The sequence below is a fragment of the Eufriesea mexicana genome, unplaced genomic scaffold, assembly GCF_001483705.2.
Source record: "Eufriesea mexicana isolate 0111107269 unplaced genomic scaffold, ASM148370v2 scaffold1137, whole genome shotgun sequence".
Taxonomy (NCBI): Eukaryota; Metazoa; Arthropoda; class Insecta; order Hymenoptera; family Apidae; genus Eufriesea; species Eufriesea mexicana.
The window spans coordinates 422367-447285 of NW_016909254.1; the positions used below are offsets into that span (position 1 = coordinate 422367).

At 45.2% G+C, this 24919-nt stretch overlaps 2 protein-coding genes across 2 annotated transcripts in view; both read right to left on the reverse strand.

Annotated features, from left to right (window-relative positions):
• Window positions 1-15586, reverse strand: part of cv-c (RhoGTPase activating protein) — a 282614-nt gene extending 267028 nt beyond the window's left edge. The window contains exons 1-6 of the mRNA XM_017900211.1: window positions 15273-15586; window positions 14486-14660; window positions 13557-13796; window positions 12407-12646; window positions 11331-11524; window positions 24-66 (exon numbers count right to left, since the gene is read on the reverse strand). Coding sequence (XP_017755700.1) covers window positions 24-66; window positions 11331-11524; window positions 12407-12646; window positions 13557-13796; window positions 14486-14585 — 817 coding nt within the window. The 5' untranslated portion in view covers window positions 14586-14660; window positions 15273-15586. The remainder of the gene's footprint in view (window positions 1-23; window positions 67-11330; window positions 11525-12406; window positions 12647-13556; window positions 13797-14485; window positions 14661-15272) is intronic.
• The window catches only part of LOC108547610 (uncharacterized), a 155118-nt gene continuing 144878 nt past the window's right edge, over window positions 14680-24919 (reverse strand). The window contains exons 3-4 of the mRNA XM_017900196.1: window positions 15273-16877; window positions 14680-14733 (exon numbers count right to left, since the gene is read on the reverse strand). Of these exons, the coding sequence (XP_017755685.1) occupies window positions 14680-14733; window positions 15273-16877 (1659 nt within the window). The remainder of the gene's footprint in view (window positions 14734-15272; window positions 16878-24919) is intronic.

Sequence of the window (24919 nt, forward strand, 5' to 3'; positions counted from 1 at the left end):
GTCGTGTAATTTCGTCCACTCACCTGATAGCTGACGTTCCGACTGCGAGCGTGGCTGCTGCAAACTCTGAAATCAAACGAAAGAATTTTATTAAATTTAATATAGAATCCCGGAAACTTTAAATGTCGCGTCATCTCCCAAATCGGTTCCTTTACAGGTCTATCGTGGATTCGAATTGTACAAACGACGGCGACCTCGTCCAAACCGACGAGAGAGTTTACCCAAACTAGAAACTGCATCGGGAGATTTATGGATTCCTCGATCGAGCCTGATGGCTAGCAAACAACGTGACCAAACCAGCTAGAATGGCCAGGGGGCAGGGAAACAAACGATCGTGGCCCGCTGCCGGTTACCGAAAATTCCAGCAGCTGGACGAAATTAAAATTCAATTAACCTAACGGATCGATGCGGCCGCCATTTTGACGTGGCGTTTGGGGACAAAAGGTAGACACAGGTCGCATTGCGAGTTATTAATTAAATCACCGGGCCAGGTTGATGATCGCGCGAATTTTCCGCGCAAAATCCGCAACGGTGAACGTCCGATGATTGCTCGTCTGAAATTGCACCGAAACGATCGCAGCGCCGTTAATTGGCGTCGTGGTCGGAACTGCCGTGGGCGGCCATTATTATCCGCGTTTTGTCGGCGTCGCGTCGGATTAAGTCGCGTCTGGCCGGCGTGGGCGCCGTTTTAGAAGGCAGGGAACGGTGAAAGACGAAGAAAAGTCGCACCCCGTTGGCAATGGGGAAACGGTCGAAGCGTGGAAGAGGTCGAACCATGACCTACATGCGAGATATCGAGCCGATCCGACACAGAACATCGGAACAAACGAACGACCGTGACCTTATGCGCGAGCGTGCCGCTGCAAAAGCGTTCATCGATTAGCGCGGTGTACAAATAATTTCATAAAAAGGGCAACGTGTGGGTAGGTGACGTTCTGCCGTGGAAAATTGCCGGGAAAATAAACGGCCGAGTTGTTCGATCGTTGAGAAGGCACGCAGGATCGCGCTGCTCGCATTCTGTGTCGAAAAATACCCTGCCACGGGTCAAGGTGTGCTCTAATAGCTTCGGCATTTCAATTACTATCGTATCGGTAATACGAACGGTTTAATGATAGCGGAGGGGTAATAGGATTAAGCGGGACGAAACGAAAGTGTTTGGCAAAACGATAGATCAGGATGAGGGATATTCGATACAGAGTGTCGGAGGTGTGAACGAACAGAGGTGGAACGGAGTGCTTAAGATTAGCGAGTAGATTAGTCATTTTTATCGCCGTGATCGATCGCTGTGTATTTCTCTGCGTGTCGTTGCCTATTTCCTACCGTCATATTAAATATACCTCGTGTTTTTACCACGCCAGTAATTTTACTTTCTCGCAAATAGATTGTAAAATTATATAGGAATTAATAACGACTTAACTACTTAACAGCTTAACGTTCATGTCGAATCGTTGGGAGCAAGAATTTTAAAGAAAAATGAGAAATTCGACAATTATTCTTTATTAAGGTAAATGAACGATCATGGACGAAATTTTGGAAACGATCGCAGACGGTATTTTCATCAACTCGTAACCGGAAGCGTAGAAACCGACGTCAATGAGATTTCTACGCCCTGGCGTGGCAAAGAAGCGGTAAAAATTCGCGAATTATTCGTTACTATGATAAAAGGACGATCATTGACAAAATTTTGGAAATCGCCTACGATATTTTCACCTAACTCGTAACCGGAAGCGTAGAAACCGATCGGGGCGACCACGTCGACCGGCGTCAATGAAATTTCTACGCCCTGGCGTGGCATAGAAACGGTATAAATTCGCGAATTATTCGTTACTGTGATAAAAGACCGATCATTGATGAAATTTTGAATATCTCAGACCGTATTTTCATCTAATTCGTAACCGGAAACGTAGAAATCGACCGGGGCAACCGCATCGACCGGTGTCAATGAGATTTCTACGCCCTGGCGTGGCACAGAAACCATAAAAATTCGCGAATTATTCGTTATTGCGATAAAAAAACGATCATTGACGAAATTTTAGAGATCGCCTACAGTATTTTCACCTAACTCTTAACCGGAAGCGTAGAAATCGACTGGGGCCACCACGTCGACCGGTGTCAATGAAATTTCTACGCTCTGGCGTGGCACAGAAACGGTATAAATTCGCGAATTATACGTTATCGTGATAAAGGAACGACCATTGATGAAATTTTGGAGATCGTCTACAGTATTTTCACCTAACTCGTAACCGGAAACGTAGAAACCGACCGGGGCAACCGCATCGACCGGTGTCGATGAGATTTCTACGCCGTGGCGTGGCACAGAAACGGTTAAATTCGCGACTCACGAACGCAATGTCTGATCGACATCGTAGGAACAAACGGGTTTTTTCGCGGACGCGACTCGTGAGACGTTTAGAGAGCAATGATTCCGCGAAGGAATGTGCGTGCCGGCTTGGGAAAGGCTAAACGGAGAGAGCCGATACGAGCGTTTCCTTTCGCGTGGGGATGAACGTTATTAGGGGCAATTAGTTTTGATAAGAGAGAACCGTGTGGGCGTCGAATGAGATTTTCAGAAAAATCTCCGCGCTGCGTGGTATCCTGCAACGTGTAGTATTAGAAAATGATTCGTGTTGCGACAGCGTGTCCGAGGGAACTAACATGCTGAATTTAAATAGACTGCGAGCGGAGAATGATAGTGCAAGAACGAGGCATATCTTATGAGCGTTGCTTACTTTGTACCACCATGTAGTTACTCGCGTCGATTTTTAAGCGATTTTTCAACACCGCGTAAGCAACTCGGAATACTTGCATCTCTGGATAAATATGGGAAACGAAAAAGGACGGTGCAGAAGTTTGATAACCTAATTTACTTATAACTCCGTTGCGACGTTTGAGTGATAAGATGAAGTTGCAAATAGAAATCAGATATGGATGTTCTACTTGTATGTTTCTTTATCGCTGCTACATTGCGTGTAATATATCGTATCGAGATTAAAGGAAACTTCAACTCTGCCGTATTCAAATTATCACTTTAGCTGTACTGTTCATACTGTTCATTTTCTTTTATCAAAATAACGCGAGTATATTAAAATGATCAATCCGCGATCTAAATTCGTGATCTAAACTAATTGGATCTATCTAAATGTACCGTATATAATTGGTACGGATTAAGGTGGTATAATGAGAATGAAGTGTTGGAATCCTGAAGACACGAATCGAGACATCTTACATGTAACCTCGATGTTAACCCTTTGCACTCGAGAGGCTCCCTTCAGTCGCCATTTGATAAAATTTCGAAGATCGATGTTAATTAACATATCAAATTTAAGATAATATAACGGTATGCAAGATAAAGAAATGAAATAGTTCTACCCGTTAATTATTATACAATTTCTCATTTACCGCTGAAAGAAGTATCGTTAACTTTATAGCAGAAAATCTTTAAACTCCTACTCATCTTTAGCCGAAAAATCGTCGAGTGCAAAGGGTTAAAATGCTTTTTGATCACGTACTGATGTATGATTGTGTGCCTGTCGGTTAGTCACCTCCCGAATTCTTTTATTCAAGCGACTCACTCTCTATGGAATCGTTTAAGTGCACACACTGATCGAGTTACCTATTATCAAAGTGCTTCCTTTTATAATAAATATTCCTTTCTTTTAACTCCACTGTCGTCCCAAATTCTATCACAAAGGAACATACGTAATTACGAAATTTTGTAGAGTCGATGGAATACGGCGGTAAAAATCGCGTTATAGGTGTCGAGGTTTACCTTTGTTTCCAGACTTCAACCTCGAACGAAATCGTAAAATCTTTACTGGCTTTTCTCGATAAACATTTCTTTCCGTTCTCTCTTGGTCAGCTTGATCTTGGAACGGATAAAACTGCCAAGGCGACTTATCCTTGGTACAATTGCGAGAATTCGGTCATGCAAATACTCGCACGTGTCTGACAATGCGCGATTACGACTGCGAAATTGGAAATATGCATTGGAAAAATCGCACCGACGAAAGGAATCGACTGTCTCGTTATTCGTGCAATTATGCGATTCTGTAATTACTCTGTGAACCTCGAATGACTTCGAATGTCAATGACACGACCACGGTTGCGTTCCACGACCTTCGTCTGATATCGAGTGTCGATAATAAGAATTCGATGACACCCCGTGACCTTCGAATAGCTCGGAATGTTAATGACACGACCTAGATGACGCTCTGTAACCCTTGACTGACGCCGAGTGTCAATAACATCACTTCCATGACACCCTGTAACGCGCCACTGACTTTGAATGTCAGTGACACGACCTGAAGGACATTACACGATCTGTAACTAACGCTCAGTGTCAGTAACACGACCTCGATAACCTCTCGAACAACCCGAACTGTCAACGATGACTTTCATCTATGTTTTATCGTGACTGATATGTACTCGACGTAAAATTCTCGTTGAGTTGCGAATATATATGCAATTCGCATTAGATTCACATAGTCATCGTTCAAAAAGCGCGAACATTTTAACAAAAAACTTACAAGAAACCTACAATGACTGGTCAAATGACGAAGAGTTAAACGAAGAAATAAAATAAGAGAAATTTTAAAAATCGCGAAAAGATACAAAATTGATTATACCAATATTAAAGGACGAACTGCAAAGGCAAGCGAGCAAAGTGACAAAGTTGAGTGCGAAATTTTTAATTAAAAATTTAAGATTTATTAACAAAAACTGTTTATTAACAAAAACTCCGTATAGCAATAGTTTATTAGTAACGGATTACTCATCTTACGATTAGAACCGTCCCGTATCGAAGAGAAAGATAAGGTACACTGCTATTCCTGCGACCAACGCGAAGCTTCATCAGCTACATCACAGGTGCAATGATTTTTTCGCTGCCGGCGGAAGTTCTTCTGTACCTAAGGGCCTTTTGCGCACACAACCCACACACGATGGTTATTAGAGCTATGAGAGATGCCAACCGATTAATACGCCGACATGGCTGGCTGCCCCATTAGCTTTGATCACTCGCCACCACCAACACGCCGATCCCTCGTACGTGTGTATCGCGCAAACGTATGTTTACCAAGGCAATGATGTTCACTCGTGCGCAAACTGCCACCTCGTGTATCGACACTTCATTGATAATACGCATTCAACGACGGAACTCTACCGAAAACCACTCGATAAACCTTTCTTCTCGAATTCTCTCTGTCCCCTCTCCTCTCCTGCACTCTCTTGACGAGATTTTCTGCTGGAACAATCAGAGACGAACGTCATCGACTGAATACACAGTTAGTAATAGAAGATAGTAATTTTCCGTCGACCTCGCAGGGTCAAACGAATATCTCCGCCATTTTGGAATCTTTCGTATTGGAAAAATTCTACGATGAACCTAAGAGATGAACCGATTTGAGGAAAAAATACCGGAATTTTTCTTCAACTAATTACCGGTGAAAAAAATTCTGGAATATCGCCCATTTTTTGAGGCAATGAAGATAATCTACCTGTCCTAAATGGCGCGGAAACTTGGATCAGATTTTATATTTCGCGGAGAAATTTATGCACCCGCTATCATTGCTACTTATGCATGACTCTTGTCAGTGTTGACCAGTCGTAAATTGCTGCAAGAGTAGATCTCGAGCCTCTCTGCAATGCCGAGCGAGCGCTTTTCGTTTCAGCGATATAACTTACGGATTCCGAGCAGCAGAAGAAAAATAATGATTTACACTTTACCATGATGCTTGCAACTCGAAATTTATGAAAAGATGCAACCCGGACTGGGACTATAAATAACGTTCATCCTCGAAGGGCCGAAAATATTGCCCCGGCTAAAATATCATTTTTAAAGCAGGCCGTACCGATTAACAGTTAGTACTCCATAACGTAACAATGGGATACACAGGTGATTTATAGACACCGAATGTGGCGAGCCGCGAGCAGATCGATAAATTGCGAGTGAATTACGCTCAGCTGGTTGTTGCAAATATCGCGTGATTTTGCACCGAGCGATAGCGCTAGCTCCAGACTAGCCGCGAATTCATAAACTCGTCGTGATTTGTTATCATACTCGCGGGTAGCACAGGTTTATTCCGTCTGATCCACCGGTGCCAACTGTTTCGCGAAATTAATAATCCGCGACGATTGTTATCCGCGGATCATCGTGGTGAACGCGTTCCTCAACGTCCCGCGAGATATCGAGAAGAGTATTTTTCGAGCACGCGTCGGATTTTTTCGAATTACTCTTAGGAAAATATGCGGTCTGGGGATGGAGAGGTCTGGAGAGATCTGAAAAGCGTGTCGTGGAAATAGGTCAACTCATAGAGAATTAATTGTAGCCCGAAAGCTGAAAGCTCCGCGTCTGTTTTTCCAAGTGCTTCGGTGAGGATTAAATTTAGACTAATATTTAAGGTATCATCGTCTTCGATCCTGCTATTTTAATCTCCCCGGGTTCCTTTTAACGCGCTACCACGCGTTCCTGATACCGAAAAAAAGAACGGAAAGATTGATAATAGCTTTGGTAAATAAAGGAATAAATAGCGTAACTCGGACAGGGGAATGGAGGAAGCTTCTTCTTTGGTTTGGCGCGATGTATCAGCTACTTGGGAATATCGAGTAGATCAAGGAAAAAATGATAATAGATTTGCTATTAGAATAAATTGCGTAACTCGAATGGGAGAACCTAAGAAGCTTCTTTCTTTCGACGTGATGTATAATCGATTTGGAAAAAATAATAATACACTCGCTATTAGAATAAATAGCATGCCTCAAAAAGGAGAAATTAAGAAGCTTCTTCTTTGATTTGGCGCAATGTATAATCGATTTGGAAATATCGAGAAGATCAAGGAAAAAATTATAATAAATTTGGTAGTAGAATAAATAGCATAATTCGATCAGGAAAATTTAAGAAGCTTTTTCTTTGGTTTGACGAGATGTATCATGGTTTTGGGAATATTGAGTAGATCAAGGAAAAAATTATAATAAATTTGGTAGTAGAATAAATAGCATAATTCGATCAGGAAAATTAAGAAGCTTCTTCTTTGGTTTGACGAGATGTATCAGAGACTTGGAAATATCGGGAAAATCATGGAAAAAATGATAATACATTTGGTATTAGAATAAATAGCACAATTCGATCAGGAAAATTTAAGAAGCTTCTTCTTTGGTTTGACGAGATGTATCATGGACTTAGGAATATTGAGTAGATCAAGGAAAAAATTATAATAAATTTGGTAGTAGAATAAATAGCATAATTCGATCAGGAAAATTTAAGAAGCTTCTTCTTTAGTTTGACGAGATGTATCATGGACTTGGGAATATTGAGTAGATCAAGGAAAAAATTATAATAAATTTGGTAGTAGAATAAATAGCATAATTCGATTAGTAAAACTTAAGAAGCTTCTTCTTTGGTTTGACGAGATGTATCAGAGACTTGGAAATATCGAGTAGATCAAGGAAAAATTGATAATAAATTTGCTACTAGAATAAATGGCACAACTCGAACGGGAGCATATAAGAAACTTCTTTCCTTCAACGTGATGTGTAATCGATTAAGAAATATCGAGTGGATCAAGGAAAAAATAATAATACATTTGCTATTAGAATAAACAGCATAACTCGAAAGGGAGAATTTAAGAAGCTTCTTGGCTTCTTGCTGATGTATCAGCAACTTGGGAATATCGAGTAGATAAAGGAAAAATGATAACAGATTTGCTACTAGAACAAATAGCATAACTTCTTCGATTCGACGCGATGTGTAATCGATTTGGGAATACCGAGTTGATCTGCCATTTTCTACGCATTAAATGTCGCAACGAAGGAAAAGTTTAAACGGCACTACGATGACGTTATCGAAACTCGTGGAAAATGTCAGCCGGATCAGCGAGGGGAAATTGAAGGTGCAGATTCCGTGTATAAAAATTCGAATGTTATTTTCTCGCGTGCGGTTAGGGGGCAAAAAATGGTTCGAGGTAAACACGGAATATCGGCTGGCGCGGTTGTGCATCGGCACGGAGGGTCGTTTTTAGCATCAAAGCACCCAGGCTGACCTTGAGCAATTTACGTACACCGGACATCCACCGTCGACGTTGCGAGGTTAAAAGCGTTACCAACCGACGACCAAATGACCATAAATCACGACCGCCTGTTACTCAATACGCGAACGCTCCGCGGAAATTTTCGCGCGAAACGATCCCGCGAGGATCTCGCGACGAGCGATCGCGCGATCGAGGGCGACCGCGAGGGATCAACGATGTCGGGGAGGGTCCTCCGGGATAAATATAGCGTCCTCTCACGCCATTTGCCCATACAGCGTCAACGAACGAGGATTTATCGCGTCCCTCGGGACACTCTTGCCTACCGCTTTTTCACGTGACGAAAAGTAGTTCGTCGATGAGGAACGACGAACAATCGTCGCTCTGCTTGATGGATTTTAAACATGCCTCGTCGTAAAATAATATTATTACGAAATATTATAGAAGGTCAGACTAGGATATAGATCCAGAAGAATTTGGAAGCAACTCGAGCAAAGGTTAAATAAAATTCGTGGCCGGCTAACAAGGGACAATATTCGAACGAAACTCGCTAATTTTGATAAAATTTATGCGAGAGACAGTTGTCAAAAAAATATTTGACTGGTATTTTATTTTATCGAGAAGCGCTCCTGTCGAAGGGGCGAAATCAACCCCCAAAAATGAAAGTTAAAAGCAAATTTTTTGGAAATAATTACGAGACTCTGTAAAATCGAATATGACGGATCTGAGAGAGAGTCGAGGTGAAAATTGCGCAAGGGTAGCAAGAAGGGAGGTTAGCTTTTTCATCCAGGGAAAATAGAACCGAGACGATCCATGAGCAACAAAGTACGATTAATCCCAGGTGTAAAAAGAGACTACAGAAACTGCAATGGACTAATTGACTGTGAAAATGGTCGACGAAGAGTCTAAAATTAGCGACCAGTTCCAACAGCTATCGATCCCTCTCTTTGCCTGCACGTTCGCCTCGGTTTCGAACGTAAATTGCATCCGCTCGTTTAAACATTTTTCAATTCAACCGTTTCATTGGTAATTCGGTAAAAAAGTGATTGCCTCGTTCGATAATCAAAATTATCGACGTGGTTGAAATCGATTGTCACAAAGAGGGAACACGTGGAGCGAGAACTGGCTAAATATAACAGGTTAAAATCCCGCGGAAACGCTGCAAGCCTGTCTGGAGAGCACAGGAATCATCGATCAAGAACGAGCACGTGTGTACAACGAGATATCGACATCGGTGTAAAAAGACGACTCAATCGGTTCGATTACAATGCCGGAAGATTAAAGCCGGACAGCTGGGATAAGAATTTCGCCAGACACGAAGAAAATAAGGAAGCGCTATCGTCGAGTTATCGGTAATCGACGACTGGCTCGCGAGATACACGGTTGATCCGCGAAGTAGGTGGAGCTACCCGTCGTGAAGAGAATTAAGCTCGTCGTGCACACGAAATATCAATTGTACAATCATCGTGCGTGCGCGTACCGCGGCGCCATCACGGAAAATCCGATCCGCTATCGAGATATCGAGCAGAGGATCCCCGCTGCGAGCAAGAAAATCCAACATCCCCATCCGGCTGACAAAGTTTCAATTTTGCGACAAGCATCGGTAACATCGATCCTGCCTGATAACCGCCCCATCGCGAACGCTAATCTCGTTCGATGCCTTCCTCTTTTAATGCCCGCGAGGAACTTCCAGTTCCGAACTTCTAATTGTAATTTGCCTGACTTCCGGCTCGAGAGCCACTTCGTCAAACGAGATTCCCGTGAACCCCGGGATCTTTCGCCAACTTGCCAACAGGGAAAAATCTATATTCCATTATCCCAGGTTGCACAGAAGGATACTTTGACGTCTTCGAAGATAGTTTTAATTGTCGAAGTAGGTTGTACTCTTGGAAAGGTTAATAGAAACATTCCAAGTTTCGAGATAGGATTTTTTCAGCTGAGGTCGGAATGAATTTATCGCCATTGCGTTCGTTTAAATGTCATTGCTGTTACGAAGTTTATCTTGTCTGGAATAGTTCCTCTATCTCCAGTGGAATTACGAATTAAATTGACTGGTTTGAGAATTTTTCTGCTTAAATTAAGCGAGTTGACGCCTTACCTTGCGATCGAAGTTCCAGTGGTCGTGCCATGATCGACGATGAGGTCGGTCACGCGTCGAGTCACTGGGTCCAAACACTTTGAAGAATAACACACGACTGAGACGGAAAACATCCGCGAATATTAACCACGAGCCTGTCCGAACCTGGCAATGTTTACCTTTCGGCTTATCCTACAAGCCCCGCCTCTTATACCATGTTTGGCCCGACTTCCGCGCTATGATTCTCGAGCTATGTTGTAGACGAAGAGGTTAATTTAAAGACGTGAAATATTTTCGTTAGGTATAAGACACCGATCCCATTCGAAATACAGAACGCGTAAAGTTTCGAAGCAGTGGAAAGTGAGAAGGAAATAAGAATACAATGGAAGGAAGGTCGTAAACGCAGAAGGGACAAGAGCAAAGAGCAAAAGAAGCGCGAAGAAAATGACAGCGAGAGCGCGGCTGGCTCGAGCGATTCGATTCAGCGCGAATCGGTTAATTTGCAAGATATTCGAGTCGCCTTGCCTCGTAGCAGGTGGAGATACCTGTCATGAAAGGGAAATTAAGGTTCATCGTGCCAACAAAGTGTCAATCTTACGATGGCCTCCGTCGGCCCACACGGACTGCACACGCGGCGCTACAACCAAGAGTAAAATACAAATACCGTGTTCGCGATGGTCAATGCCACGCAACGTACACGCTTCACGTGGGCAGAGACTAATGGTGGCCCATAAGCGCGGATCACCGAACGGAGTAACAGTCCGGGCAACGTATCTCCGCTTGGTAATCTCGATGCCAAATGCCATACACGCTTTGCTGCCACGTGATTAATGCTCCCTATTGAACCTAGGACGATACTCCCCCGGCTAAGTCCCCGAACTTGCGTCTCCTGCTCACGGACTCGTGCACGGGCTTGTTATCGATATTTAAAGAAATATCTCGAGCAGGACACGCTGCCGCCTCGCACGAACCTCGACAGTTGTCAGTCTATCCAGTCGAGAGCGGTGATTTATCATCGATACGTTCGCGCTGATCGATCGCGCCGTTTCGATCGAACAGAGAGAACGTTCCGACCAGCTTATTTTCGTTTCGATGGAGAATTCGTGGTCGAGAACGTTACGCGAGAGTCGGCTGGTTCCGTGTGACAGAGAGTGGACTGTCAATCGCGCTGGTGGTTGGCTAAGGGATCGGCTGAAAATTTCGATAAATGTATAACGAAATTAACAACTCACCGGCACCTTCCCGTTCGTCTTCGCCGCGTCGTTGTTCTCCAACAGGGGTGCGCTGCTGCTCTTTCCGCCCATCTCCGCGCTCAGGGGTTCCGGTTTCAGTTGAAGGCTCGCCGCGGACGGCGAGGACGGTGCCCTCGGAGGCGTCTCCAACAGTTCTCCAGAGCTTAACGAACTACTCGCCGTGGTGGACAGACCTGGTGATCAAGAGATCAGAATTAGGCAGTTGTATCGAGTAATCTATGCACACTCGGAACGTCATTACTTCGAACACTTCACCGATCTTGAATTGGCGATCAAGAATTGGCGACAAAGAATCAGAGGAAGGATTAATCGCATCGTTCGAATGTTTGATATACTCCTGTGATTTCGAGTAATATGAAACAAAGGAGAGATGATACAACGGAATTGATAAAACCGAGATCCGGCTGGTATTATCTACACGATGATATTTCCAATACGCTGTGAATAATTTGTGACTAAAGCAGCGTAGAATGGACAATAGATATTATATAAATAATATTACAATATTTGTATAATAAATACGCTAATTTCTACATCAATGGTTTCCTCTGTTCTCCACGCATCCTATTATCAATTACCACTATTCCTTGTACAAACATCGTACAAACGCACAGTTTATTACAACCCGAAGAGCTCATCGTGGTTCGAGTAGAAAAATACGATTCGTATAACTCGAGAAAATTATTAAGAAACCTTCACGTTCGAGCCACACATAGACCTTCTCTGTCTCTCATCTCTCCTCCATTACACTCATCTCACGCTGCGATACACACTCGTCCGCTCTGCCTATTTGCATCCGCTCGAGGGTAACGCGGATTACCATCGAAAAACCTTTTCTGGCTCGGTAAAGGGTTTTTCCTCGCGACGAAACGGCGTGGTACGGTTAATTGCTTGGCAAACGGACAGGACAAAAGCGGTGTTTGAGCTTGCGGAATATTGTCCCCTGGAAAACGAGCGGCATTCGAGCCGCGCAATTTGCATGTCCCTTGAACGCGCGACGTGTTTAGAGGCGCGATTAGCGCGTCCACGCGTCGTTGCACGTTAATGAAACTCACACAGAGGCAGATTGGTCGGCCGAGGTGGCTTGATCCTCGGCAGGGTGTCGTCGAGGCCGCTGCTGCTGTCCACCGCGTCCTGCGAGTACTGATCGTCGTTTTCCTTCGTCTGCGTGTGCACGCTCTCGCGTTTGATCCAAACGTCCTGCGAGTGCTTGTCGCTCCGCGAGTTCAGCTTCGAAGGCCGTCGCCGGATCCTCTCCCAGGTCTCTTTGCGATGACACTTGCTGGAGGACGGGGCTACGACGAGAAGATGTCTCTTTGGTGATGCAATGAAGGTTCGAGAGTGCTCGGGCTCGCGAGGATCGGGACTGAAGGATGCGTCGATCACCCGGGGATAGCTTAATTTATGATTGAGATGTCCGACAGAATGGGTACTCGGATGTCTAGGATGGTATTCCAGCTGCTCTTGCGATTGTGTCAGCAGAGGTATACAGATTGGGATTATCTCGAGCGACGTTGGACGAGGAGAATGCGATGGATGGAGCTCGATTAAAATTAGATCCTTTCGTGATTAGAATCCAGTATTTTTATTATCGTCGTTAGCCCTTAATTACTGACACCCAGTGTCCAGACATTCGCAAGGAAATCGAGTGTATTAGGGTGAGATTAAGGGGGATTATTCGTATAAGTTCTATACTTCAAAAATCGGCATCGCGTTAATTGTTACATAGAAACAGACACACCTTACACGAGTTAATAAAAAGATATCGATTACACGAGTGGATGTGATAAATGTGAGTCGGTTAGACCTCGTCGATATGAATCAATGATCAAGGATTAAGGATGCAGAAGGTAGCCAAGGTTAGAAATATGTACAATTAATTTCCCAATGCGTACCAATTTTTTAAACAATATGTAAACGCAGAAGCAAACAAGCAGACGCACTTCAAGCCCACTAGAAGACCACTCGAGGCTAAAAATTTCAAAAAGAAAATGCTTTTATTATTTCACAAACGCATTAATTCCCCTCAAAGATCCGTCACCCAGCATGAGTATCTCCAAGCGAGTAAAACCTCCGACTGATTCTTTCACAGCGCAATCTCCGCCATAAAACATTCCAAATTGCACGGTTAAGCGTTAAAGAACGACGTTGTCGAGGGTAGTAGGCAACGCGTAATTCCGTTTGAAGAAACCATAATCGACTTACGCTTAACTATCCGTCGATCGGTGCTTCTAGGAGGACTGGCTGTGCCTATGCCGCTCTCGAGCGGAGATGCTCTGTCGGTCGTATCCGGCGACAGGCTTCCGGAGGAAATCTCGTCCATGCTCTGCAGAAGATCCTGCGACGACGACGACGATCTATTGTCGTCGTCCACGGTGTCTTGCGGCGAGGCAGGGTCCAACGTGCTCTCGTCTTGCAACGACTGCGAATCCATCTGCGATTCCGCTGCGAACATTCATTTACAGACGAGAATAATACGCTCGTGTCCGACTATCGCGCTCGCAGTTTTCTATTACTTCCGCGAGTCCGGCGCGACGGAAACCGAGGATGGAAGCTAAGAGACGAACGTCGTTTCCGTGGAATTCTGCTCTAGGAATGGAAACGTTTCGAATTTTTCTGCATTTTTGGAATTTTTCGCGTTATCGCGTGTCGATTAATCAGAGAATTGTTAGATAAAATTCTAATTTGAAAATATTCGCGATTATTCGCGACTATTCGTAAGTATTCGTGACTATCAGTGACTATCCGTGACTATTCGTGACTATTCATAAGTATTCCTGACTATCAGTGACTATCCGTGACTGTCCGTGACTATTCGTGACTATTCGTGACTATTCGTGACTATTCGTGACTATTCGTGACTATTCGTGACCGTGACTATCCGTGACTATTCGTGACTATTCGTGACTATTCGTGACTATTCGTGACTATTCGTGATACCGTGTTCTAATATCGACTACATGGATAATATAATAGTAATAGTATAATAGATAAACCGCGAAACGAGAATTCGGAATCATTTAGCCCCGTTTCGCTAGACCGACTATAAACGGAAGCAGGAACAGAAGCAAAAGTCAAAGCGACGACGGATTCGAGACGGGGGAGAAGAACGGTGTAATAGACGTGAGAGTTACCTCGTGGAGAGTCGCAATCGCTGACCCACGTGAAGCTGGAACTCCTGGAAATAGCTGGCGAAGTTTGCGTCGCCATGTCGGAACAAGTAAGCGAATCCATCGGCGGGCTGTTGGGGCAGCACGAACCAGAGCCGTTTCGGATCTTCGATAACAGGGATTGAAGAGAAATCGGTAGCTGAAAGTATTTCACTTCGTTACTCGAAGTACAGATCCGATCTCGTTACCGGTAACGTGCTATCATCCGCTTTCTGCAACCGGTGCTTACAGGGAAAATAAATTTAATCGAAACCCGCTGAAGATATTCTTTCGGAAGAAGCTTTCGTGTCAAACTTCGTAAACACGGGGTATCCTCGGATAACAGGCTCGAATAACAGGTTCCTATTTCCGATATTCAGAACCGCGTTATACTCGCTCACCGAGTAGCATTCTTCTACTGCGAATTTCCACGAGACGATACAATATCGAAGCTTGGTAATAATTTCCACTATGAATCACGGTTTCGTAAACGCGTAAGTGATATATCCGTGTGTATATTTCTTAATACACCTCGGAGTGCAACGAAGTGAGAAACACCTTCGAGTCCAATTGAGTAAGTGCGCTTAGACACGAAGTCGCGGGAAATAAATCGCGTTTCGAAAGTATATCGAGACTGTTCACCATGGGAATTAAAATACCCAGGCAGTGGGTCCGCGGGGAGAAAAGGAAAATAGATCGGACGCACATGGTAGCTCGTAATATTGGAAACGAATGCTCGGGAAGATAAGAAAGAAAACTCATAAATACTCACCGAACCGGATCTGGAATTCTGCTCGTCCAGTATTTTCTTCACGTCCACGTTCTCCACCCGATCGAACTTCCCGCTGTCCACGCTGCCGATGGAGCCAGCGTTGTCGTCTTCCGGAAGATCGCAGTTCACACCCACGTCGTTCCCCCTGGACCTCGAAAGCGAGAACTTTTTCAAATCCACCGGACTGACCTGTCTCACGTCCTTGTCGGACTCGGATAATCGTTTCGCCGATATATCCGAGCGCAGAGTCAAAGGCGACACGGCCCTCTTCTTCGAGAGGCTATCCTTCGAGTCGCTCCGACCGTTCTTCGATCGTCCATCCGTATCGTTGTCCAACTGAAGGAAGTCTTGATCGGGCAACGAGGACACTCTGACGAGGACCACGTCCTCCGTGTTCTCGTGGAAGACCGGCGTGTGTTTCTTCCAGAGGAACTTGGAGAACGGGGACTTCTTCTCCTCCGTTGGCGTGACCGGTGCCGATTTAGGCCCGTTACCGTCCAACGACCTGGGCCCAACTGGAATTTTATCCTCGTCCAGGTCGTACTCGGGATCCATCGCGTTCTGCTCGTCGGCGCGTCGGATCCTCGCCAACCTGGGCGTCCTCCTTCGTTTCTGGATCGCCAAATTCACCGGAAGACTGCTCTTCCTGTGGGCGTCCGAGCGTTGTCTCGGTGGTAATTTCGCGTTCGAATCGTCGATCGTTTTATCCGCGTCGATGCCGAGCCGGCTGCCCGGACCGATCCGCGAAGGCCCGGTCGCCCTCTTCTCGTCCACGTCTTCATTGGTCTTCGAACTTATCTCTACGTGTTTCTTTGGTTGGTCGTAACTGTTTCCGAGGTACTTGGCGCGCGAACCCTCCTCATATTTCTGCACGTGTCCGCGATCCAGTTTCGACGGTAGACTAGAAGTGTTCCGATCGATCTGCCCGTGGTCGTCCACGAAGCTCATCGCTGGCGAATTATTCGGCTCGTCGTAGTCCGAGTTCAGGACATCCCCGAGTTCAGGGTATCTTCCGCGTGCGACGAACACGCGCTGCAGGTCCTCCGGCAGGCTTCCGCTCTTTCTCCGCTCGTTTTCCGCGGAAACGACCCGGTCCCGCGGCTCGTCGTAGTCCGAGCTCAACAGGAAGCGATAGCCTGTCTCGTCGCTGAACAACTTTCCATTTCGTCGATCACGGTTCTCCTTGTTCGGCCGGGACGATGATCGATCGGTGCTCGCCTCGCACGAGCTTCCAGCGGAACTCTCGCTGTCCGATATGCCGAACTCGTTCAGCAGCTCCTTGTACTGCACGATCCTTCGCTCTTCCTTCTTCCTCTTCCGCTCGAGCTCTTTCGTCAGCTCGTCGATCTCGTTCGCGATGATCGTGTTGAACTCCGCCAGGATGCTGTTCGACCAATCGCCTATGTCCTCCGCGGCGTTGCTGCTCCTGCCTGCGGAGTTCTGTCGTCTGAACCCGCAGCTTTTCGCGGACAAGGATTTCGCGTTGCACAGCTCGCTCGCGTAGCTGGCCTGCTGCACCGGCGTTGGCTCCGTCGGATACTTTGGCTCGTCTGCGACGATCAGGGGAGTCGTCGGCGCTGACTCGATAATTTCACCGATCTCTTCCTGTTGGCAGAAAGCAGAGACCAGACACGGTTAGAGTAATACGACGAGAGCGACGCTTGTTCGACTATACGCGACATCGAAGGCTCGTTTCTGGCGCTATAAAATTGGCAAGTCGAACAGTTAGGACTGGCCAATCCGTTGAGAGCGTATTCTCGAAACGAGTACTCGAATATTAGAAAGGGGAATTAAAAATTTTCTGTTGACGCGTTAAACGCCACGCCGGTTTTGCGTGTCGTTCCCTTCACGCCACAGTTTTCCGTCAAACGGGCCCTTCCAAGTACTCAAGGACCGACGAGGCCTGAACGGAAAGTCTAGGGACCTACGAGGCGTTTAACCCTTTGCGGACGGAGCGGTTTTCAGTAAACGCTGCCGTCATAGTCATTAAAACTACCAGCGCTCATTTCTACTTAAACGTGATTTTCCTTCATAGCTGGCAATAGGGAAATAAAACGGCCCACCACTTAACTTTGGGACGTGTGATCCTAGGGCCGCATATATTTTTCTCGGCCATAGTAACGCCAATTCGCCATTTTCACCAAACGCATATATGCGGCGCTCGTCCGCAAAGGGTTGACGCGTTAAGATATATAGAGACATCTTTATTCAAAAGTTACGAAACACTCGGTGTTTAATGGCAAGAATTGCCTGTCAGGTGCAGGAGAAACGACCGAGTTTAATCCCCACCGTCGATTTCCAGTCGATTATTCTCGGCTGCGTTTCGAATGCAAATTTCCCATCAACGGGAAGAACGGAATCGCGGAAAGCAAGGAGCAGAACGAATCTTTCATCGGCTGACGCGAAACAACGGCATTTAAACGAAAGGAAAACGTGTACGTTGTAATAGTCGACGGCATTACGATTCCTTCCAGGCTCGTTTCGCTCGATTATGTTACAGCAACCGTCCGAGGACGATACTAATACCGGCCAAAGAAACGGTGCGTCTCGCAACTTAATAACAGCGCCAGGCTGGAGCATCGAACTGAAATGTCAGCTAACGAAATCACAATCGAATACGGATCGTGGCGTGAACGCCGAAGAAATAATAACGCGGTAACAACGCTAGACGTTGCTTCCTAGCTATTCGAACCCCTACTCTGCTGGCGCCCCGTGAAAAGCGGGGGGCTCTCGGTCGCCGGGATCAGGGCTCGTCTGCTCGGCTACCGTCGTCGATAAATCCGAACTCGAGGAATGGAACTAATTCGTTTGAATTAGGTGGCGTGGTAAAGCTGAAATCGACCACGGTGGGTACACAAAGTGGTCGATAATGAAGCGGTTATAACGCTGACAGGACAAGTGCCGAATGTTCTGGATAAACGACGTGGAAAGGAAAAATCGAAGCAACTGTTAGCCTTTTCCCATTATTCCGAGCGGCGCGTTGCCTACGACTGGCCATAGAAAGTGATGCCTCTAATTTATGGGCTGATCTTCGCCGTAGACAAGGGTCAATTAACCTCGATCACCGGTTTAGAAACCTGTTCAGTTTGTACGACACTTGTTCGACTTTTCTACCCGTTCGCTCCTGCTAATCTCATGGACGCGTTTACCGATCGGTGTTGCCACGGTTTCACGACACCGTGCCGCCGTAATGGAAGCGATTTGGAATAGTTAAAAAGGTTATGTAAGCGATAATAACGTGGCTAGAGGAGAACTTGCCCAGTTAATGATGATATAGTGTCTAGCTGCCGGCTGGCGTTGTAACGAGGACCTTACGTATCGCGCTGCTAACGTGGAAACATGAAATTCACGTGTAACTGGTGTCGCTGATTTTAATACCACGTCTCTCTGCGAGTCCTGAAAAGGATATTTATCGCGTCGCGCGAGTTATGGAACCCCACGGACCTTTTGCATCGCGTTCACTTCCGATGTCTCTATGCACGCGCGTTTCCTTTCTCGGCGAAAATCCCAACGGTCTCTATCTCGGTGATTCCGGTTAAACTTCGATAAATCGATAATTACCGCTTTCACGCGCTCGCCAGGTGAGCCACGAATTTAATCAGCGGTTCGAGTACCGCTTAATAGAAAATGATACTCCAGTCTTCCACGATCCACCGTTTCGTTAACGCAACTTTCTCCGGTTGCCTTTGACAACACTCTGTCAAAACTCTTAATTTTCAGGCAACTCGCTGGGAACCCGAGTTTCAGGCTAAGCTTCCATCCATCAAAAACTAACTTTCGAACCGGGGCAGCGAAACCCGAGTGTTACAGAAGCTAGCACTGCTCGGTGACCAGGGAGAAGTAGAAAAATCTTTCCTTCTTCCTCATCGATCATTATCCACGGACACGTAGTAGAATGCGTGATTTCCGAACTGCGGCAAGTGGCCAAAGATTATTCGCGTTATTCTCTTCGCGGGACGATGGATCGTGGACGAACAGGCTGACACCTTCTTCGCGCTATTTTCATTCGGGATGGGACCAGGCTCGATCCGTTCGATTCGAATTTACATGCGAGTACCGAGGATTCGACTGACTCACGTTTCATAGCCGATAGCGGCGACCAAAAGATCGCATCACCTTCGACGTCCGAGCGATCTATCAAGCGCCGCTGCGCTCGCTATGGCGCGCGTAATGAAAAGCTTGATTAAACCTACTCGCGGCTAGGTCGAATTGTGATCCCGTCGCTGAGATACCGAGACGCTGATACGCGCGTCTATCATTAATCAAACGGGCGAATAATATTCGTGCACGCGTTCCTTTTAAAGAGATCCTTTTAATGCGCCGGCAAGCATCGAACTCGGGATGAAACTGAAAAATTGCCTCCTCCCCCGATCCTCGTAATACCGTCTCTTTCACCGCGGATTCTTCCTCCGCGCAGGGTACAAAGGAGCCTATTCATTTGTACTTATTTCGCTGCACAGACATGTCCCGCAGCAGGCCGCGAAGCCTCTTTTAATTACATTCCCGTGCACGCTGCAACTGGACCTCGAATTATCTTTGACTAACTGTGCATTCAATTTGCACGAGCTTACTATCGCGCTATCGTAAGACGATATCGATTGCAATCCCTGCTGCGAGGACAAGGTGCTTCAGAGGTCCTCGAGCGTCGTAGCCGAGGATCACGAACAGGCTAAAGTGCACGGCCTGTTGACGAGGATCTCGCAGCTGAATTTCACTTTCGCGTTCGCTGGAATTTAATTACCGGCTAATTAAATTCGCCGAGTTGAACGATCGTCGAAGACCGGTGATGGGGAGGAACGTCTTTGAATGTAACTCCTTAGTTTCTTTTATGTCTCGAATTTCGAAGCTCTCAGCCATCTAATGGAAAAATTCTAGGCTAACGATATTGTTCGGGGTTTTCCGTTTTACTTTTCCCATTTACTCCGAATGAAATTACCAGATACGAACGCGTTTAAGCACTTTGCTGCGCTAATGAATACCGAGTTCTTCCATTTGCTAAAGACCGAGTCGCTGCGGACGCAGTGGCTCGTGTGACAGGCTAATTTCCGAGGATAATCGTGGTCAGGAGCACGAATTAAACGGTTGCGGTTGCGTCAGCGGCGCATCGAGCAGGGAATTAGCGGTGTGGCGCGATCGTTTAAACGGTAGAAAGATAGATACATTGGAGTACAGATTAGTCACCGATAAGAATCCGATGGACAACGCCGTGATAGTTATATTCCGTTGTCCCACGTAAGTCAGCTGCTGGCTCCGGGCGCACAATGCAACACCCGTGTCAGGACAATGGGAAGCTCGTGCTCGATGATTAATCGCCAGGCTGGTTATAATAACGCGGACCCGCAGCCAGACGGGTAACTAGGGTTTTATTGCGACGAGATCGAGAGCCGAGACTTCATCGCGATGCAAGCAGAGATGTTTACACCGATCGTAATTAAATGCATCGTTTAATTTCTTCCAATTTCCTCTTTCCACTAGTAGCGAATATTTCTAGTTGCATTTCACAGGGAACGAGTAAAACGCGAGACTATTAGGCGATACGTCTTAACACCTTGACTGCCACGGTGGTCAACAGTCATCGTAATCGGAGCTCATCTCCTCAGTGGAGCCATGGTGGTCACCGGTGTTCAGCGATACTAATTTTTTAAAATTTAAATTTGTTTTATTCTAAAGAAAATTGATTCTTTGAAAATTTAAACAACGTAAATAAATAAATAACTTTGAACAGGAGACATTAACACCTTCGCGTATTTTCACGAGCCTGACTCGTGATGGGGATTTTGGACCAAACTGAATATCACGAGGCAGGCTCGCGAACTGTATTTCTAAATATAGTCTAAATATAACTAACTATGTTTCTAAATATAGTTTTAAAACTGCCATCTAGTATAAAATATAATATATTTATAATATTTATAAAAGGAAAAATGATTAGAGTTTACTTCCATATCAGTAGCATCGCGTAAAACTGACTATATCACACGTATTTACATATTGCAACTGCTTTCAAGCATCAGTCTGGTCTGTTTAACCTCGCGTTAACGCCTATGATTTGGGCCCGGATTCGCCGAGCTAAATGGCACGGGAAGGGGTTAATAATTTGCACCACTTTTTCTTTTTCTTACCATATTGTATGATAATTCGTCATTATGTCGTAAGAATAATGGAAATTTTATAACGACCCCCCGAGTGCACCATATGAAAAGTGCCTGGCAGTCAAAGTGTTAATAATTTTCCTAATTTTTAAGAATTCTTCCCATTCGTTCCGCGATACTTACAGGTTTCAATTTGCTCGTTTCGATTTTTATTTTTCCAAACTGGTATATCGGAACGATTATTCGATAACGAGGCCGGCACGGAATATCGATTCACGAAAGTGGCAGGATTTTCTATCGCCACTTTCCCACGCCCAGTAATCGTTATCGCAATTAAACAAATAACCATCTGGCGCAAGAAAATTCCACGGCCTCTCCGATCGCTTCGTTATCCGAGCAATCTCGAGCAGGAAGAAAACGGTCGCTAAAAGCACGCGGGCCGAGCTTTCACATAAATATCAGCTTGATAAATGCACCGGGCGCCGCGTTATGGATGGAGAATATTAGAATGGAATCGCGATGCCGATTGTAGGCGTGCATCTGGTTGAGATTAAATGCAATCCCAATCAAGACGATTCACAAGCACTTCCGTGTCGGCCGATGGAAACATTGCGCTAGTTTTAACGACCGACTTTCCTTTAATTGTCTCTCGCAATCGACTCTCAAATTGAACGCTCGAATTTGGGTTAGGCCTGGGATAGACGAAACCCAGCTTCCATCCGCAATACGACCGAAGCTCACCGAGAAAGGATCACCGATCGAGCTCTTACTACACACCGAAGGATATAAAACATCGAATTTCTCTACAAAATCGTTACAATCTGTAATTACATAAGGTACCAACCTACCAAGATTGCAGCCAGAACGGTCGATAACTCTCTACCATCCAACGAACCAGCAAAGTCTCTCGAAATGATCGAAAACCTCTCCTTTCTCTCTCCCTCCCCAATCCCGAGGTATCGAGGCGCATAAATTTTCGCCCGAAATGCCACAGGGTGCCCAGAGCCCCTCGCGAGCGTTTGGGAACAATGGAAAATAAATTCACAACCCGTTCGGCGAAGCGACAAATGTGAGAAGCGAAAAGGAAAGTCCGTTCTATCGAGCGGGGAAAGCGCGAACCCGAGGTAATACACAAACGAAATTAAAACCAATTATACGTACATAAAGACAAGGCTGTTACTCGAACCGTTTCCTACAGACCATTAAATCTCTCTGTAAACAGAACGCCATTCCCATCGACTTCTCCGGCAACGGAGGCCGCTCGCGAAATCTCTTATCGGCTCGTTATTAACCCTTTGCACTCGAGGGGTGCCCTTCAGTCGCCATTTGATAAGATTCCGAAGCTCGATAATTAATACATGAAATTTAAAATAATCTGACAGTGTGCGGGGTATCGAAATGAAATAATTCTACGTGTTAATTATTATTCGATTTCTTATTTACTGCTCGAAAAATATTTAAAGAATCGTCCAGCGCAAAGGGTTAACTCTCCTGCGAAGACGTTTGCACGTTAACTCCATTACACGTAGTATACACGAATCGTCGAATTTAGTTACCCCGTGAAACGATCGCGGAAAATGCACGAGAAGTGCCGTGACGCGATAACTCAGGCTGGACCGTGGTCAGCGCGAGGGGATGAAATAACGAAATGGCCGGCCAGCCTCGTTCGGTTATTAAATCACGATTGCACGTGATTCATAACGGTGCTCGTTGGGCAAAGGATAAAATTTTAAATACACCATTGTCCCGATCGCTATTAGCGACCTCGGTCCACGCTCGTACATCACCGCGTATTGGCGTACTCACGACTCGCGCGCCATTTTTCCGCCCCGCGAGTATATATTTCCGCCTTTAGTCGGGCACAAATAGAGATATCCAGCGTGGTGCCATTACAGGAGACGCCTACAAAGTCGACGGTGTTACGAAACGGCAATATCTTAACCTCTCTCGAAGGATATTGGCTCACCTATGCCCATTAACATAAACGTTATTTAACACGCTCGCGCTGGGAATGCGTGCCAGCCAATGATCCGACGTGTACCACGTCGTAAATTAACCACGCATACCTGTGCAATTAAAAATTACCGTGTTTACACGCGACACAGTTTCCGCGATATTTCAGCTGACGAAGGTCGCAGATCATTGGCAGTATAATTTGATATACGTACTTGCGGCGGTAGGAAGTGTACCTAGGAAGGGTAAAAATCGGGAATTTAAGTATTCAATGCTGCCAGTGTCAAAGTGGTACGTTTCAGGCCTTATTTTCGCGTTTCACATTGATTTCTAATCGTTATTTATTTTGTTCAAGTGTACCGTAAAAATCGGGAATTTAAGTATTTACTGCTGCCAGTGTCAAAGTGGTACGTTTCAGGCCTTATTTTCATGTTTGACATTGATTTCTAATGGTTATTTATTTTCCACGTACTAGCAAGCTGTGCGGGTAATAAAGTTTCGCGTTTAAAGTTGATTTCTAATTATTATTAATTCCCCACGTATTAGGAAGCTGTGCGAGTATGATAATAATAAAATTGCAGTCAAGGTACTTTATTTTTACTCCCCTGCAACGGATAGGGGAGTGTCTATTTTGAAAGAAGCAATATAAATAAATGAAATTCAGTTATCAACGCGAACGTCTCGATTTTTTAATTGATAAGGAAAATTCAGTTTGCAGATGAAAAATGAGAATTCTTTGATCCCGTTGCTTCTCTGCGAATAATCTCACTGTACTTCCACGACTTGGAACGTGGAATACAAAAGGAGTCAAAGTATTCTCGACAGAGAGTGAAGAGTACTCGAAGTCTCCGAACTCTGGAAGCAAAGGACGAAGTATGTCTGCCGAGGATTCGTTAACGATCACGCTCTAATAGATCAGCCGGTAATAAATTTCGATTCTGCAGCGGGAAAAGAGAAAAGATAGTTCCACGACTCGAATTTCATCTCATCTCGATAATTCATCTTCGATTTCAATAGCCCCTGCCGCGTTTCAGGATTAAGATTAAATTGTGCAACGAGGAGGAAGGAGCAAAACAAATTACGATTTACTATCGCAATTATCCAGAACCATAAAACATATTTTACTTTAACAGCCTATAACGTCTATCATAATGTTCATCGGAATACGAGAATTGTATTATGATTGGCTCGATTAAATCGATACTGAAGTCACGAAACTGAAATAAGAAAATTCGAATAAAAATTCGGAGAAAAATTCGAAGGAAATTGAAAAACCACCCCGAGTACTCCAAAGATACCCTTATCAATAAATACTCCGAGTCATCGGTTATAAATTGTTAAAGGGGTTATAATGCAAGGAATAGTAGTCAGTGGAAAATTGTGGAAAAACTGTACAGATCTTTATTGAACTGACGAATGGTTTGAACTGGCCTGTTTAGAGCCACGCAGGTCAAAAGTCGTCTTCAGAAGACTGGTGACAAAAGACAGAACACAGGGGGAAGGAATCGCCCCCACACCGTTGGAACGTAGAGTTTACTTCGTTATTGAATTTTACCATAACATAAATCTCGGAGCACAAATTCCCGAGGACACAGAAGAGTT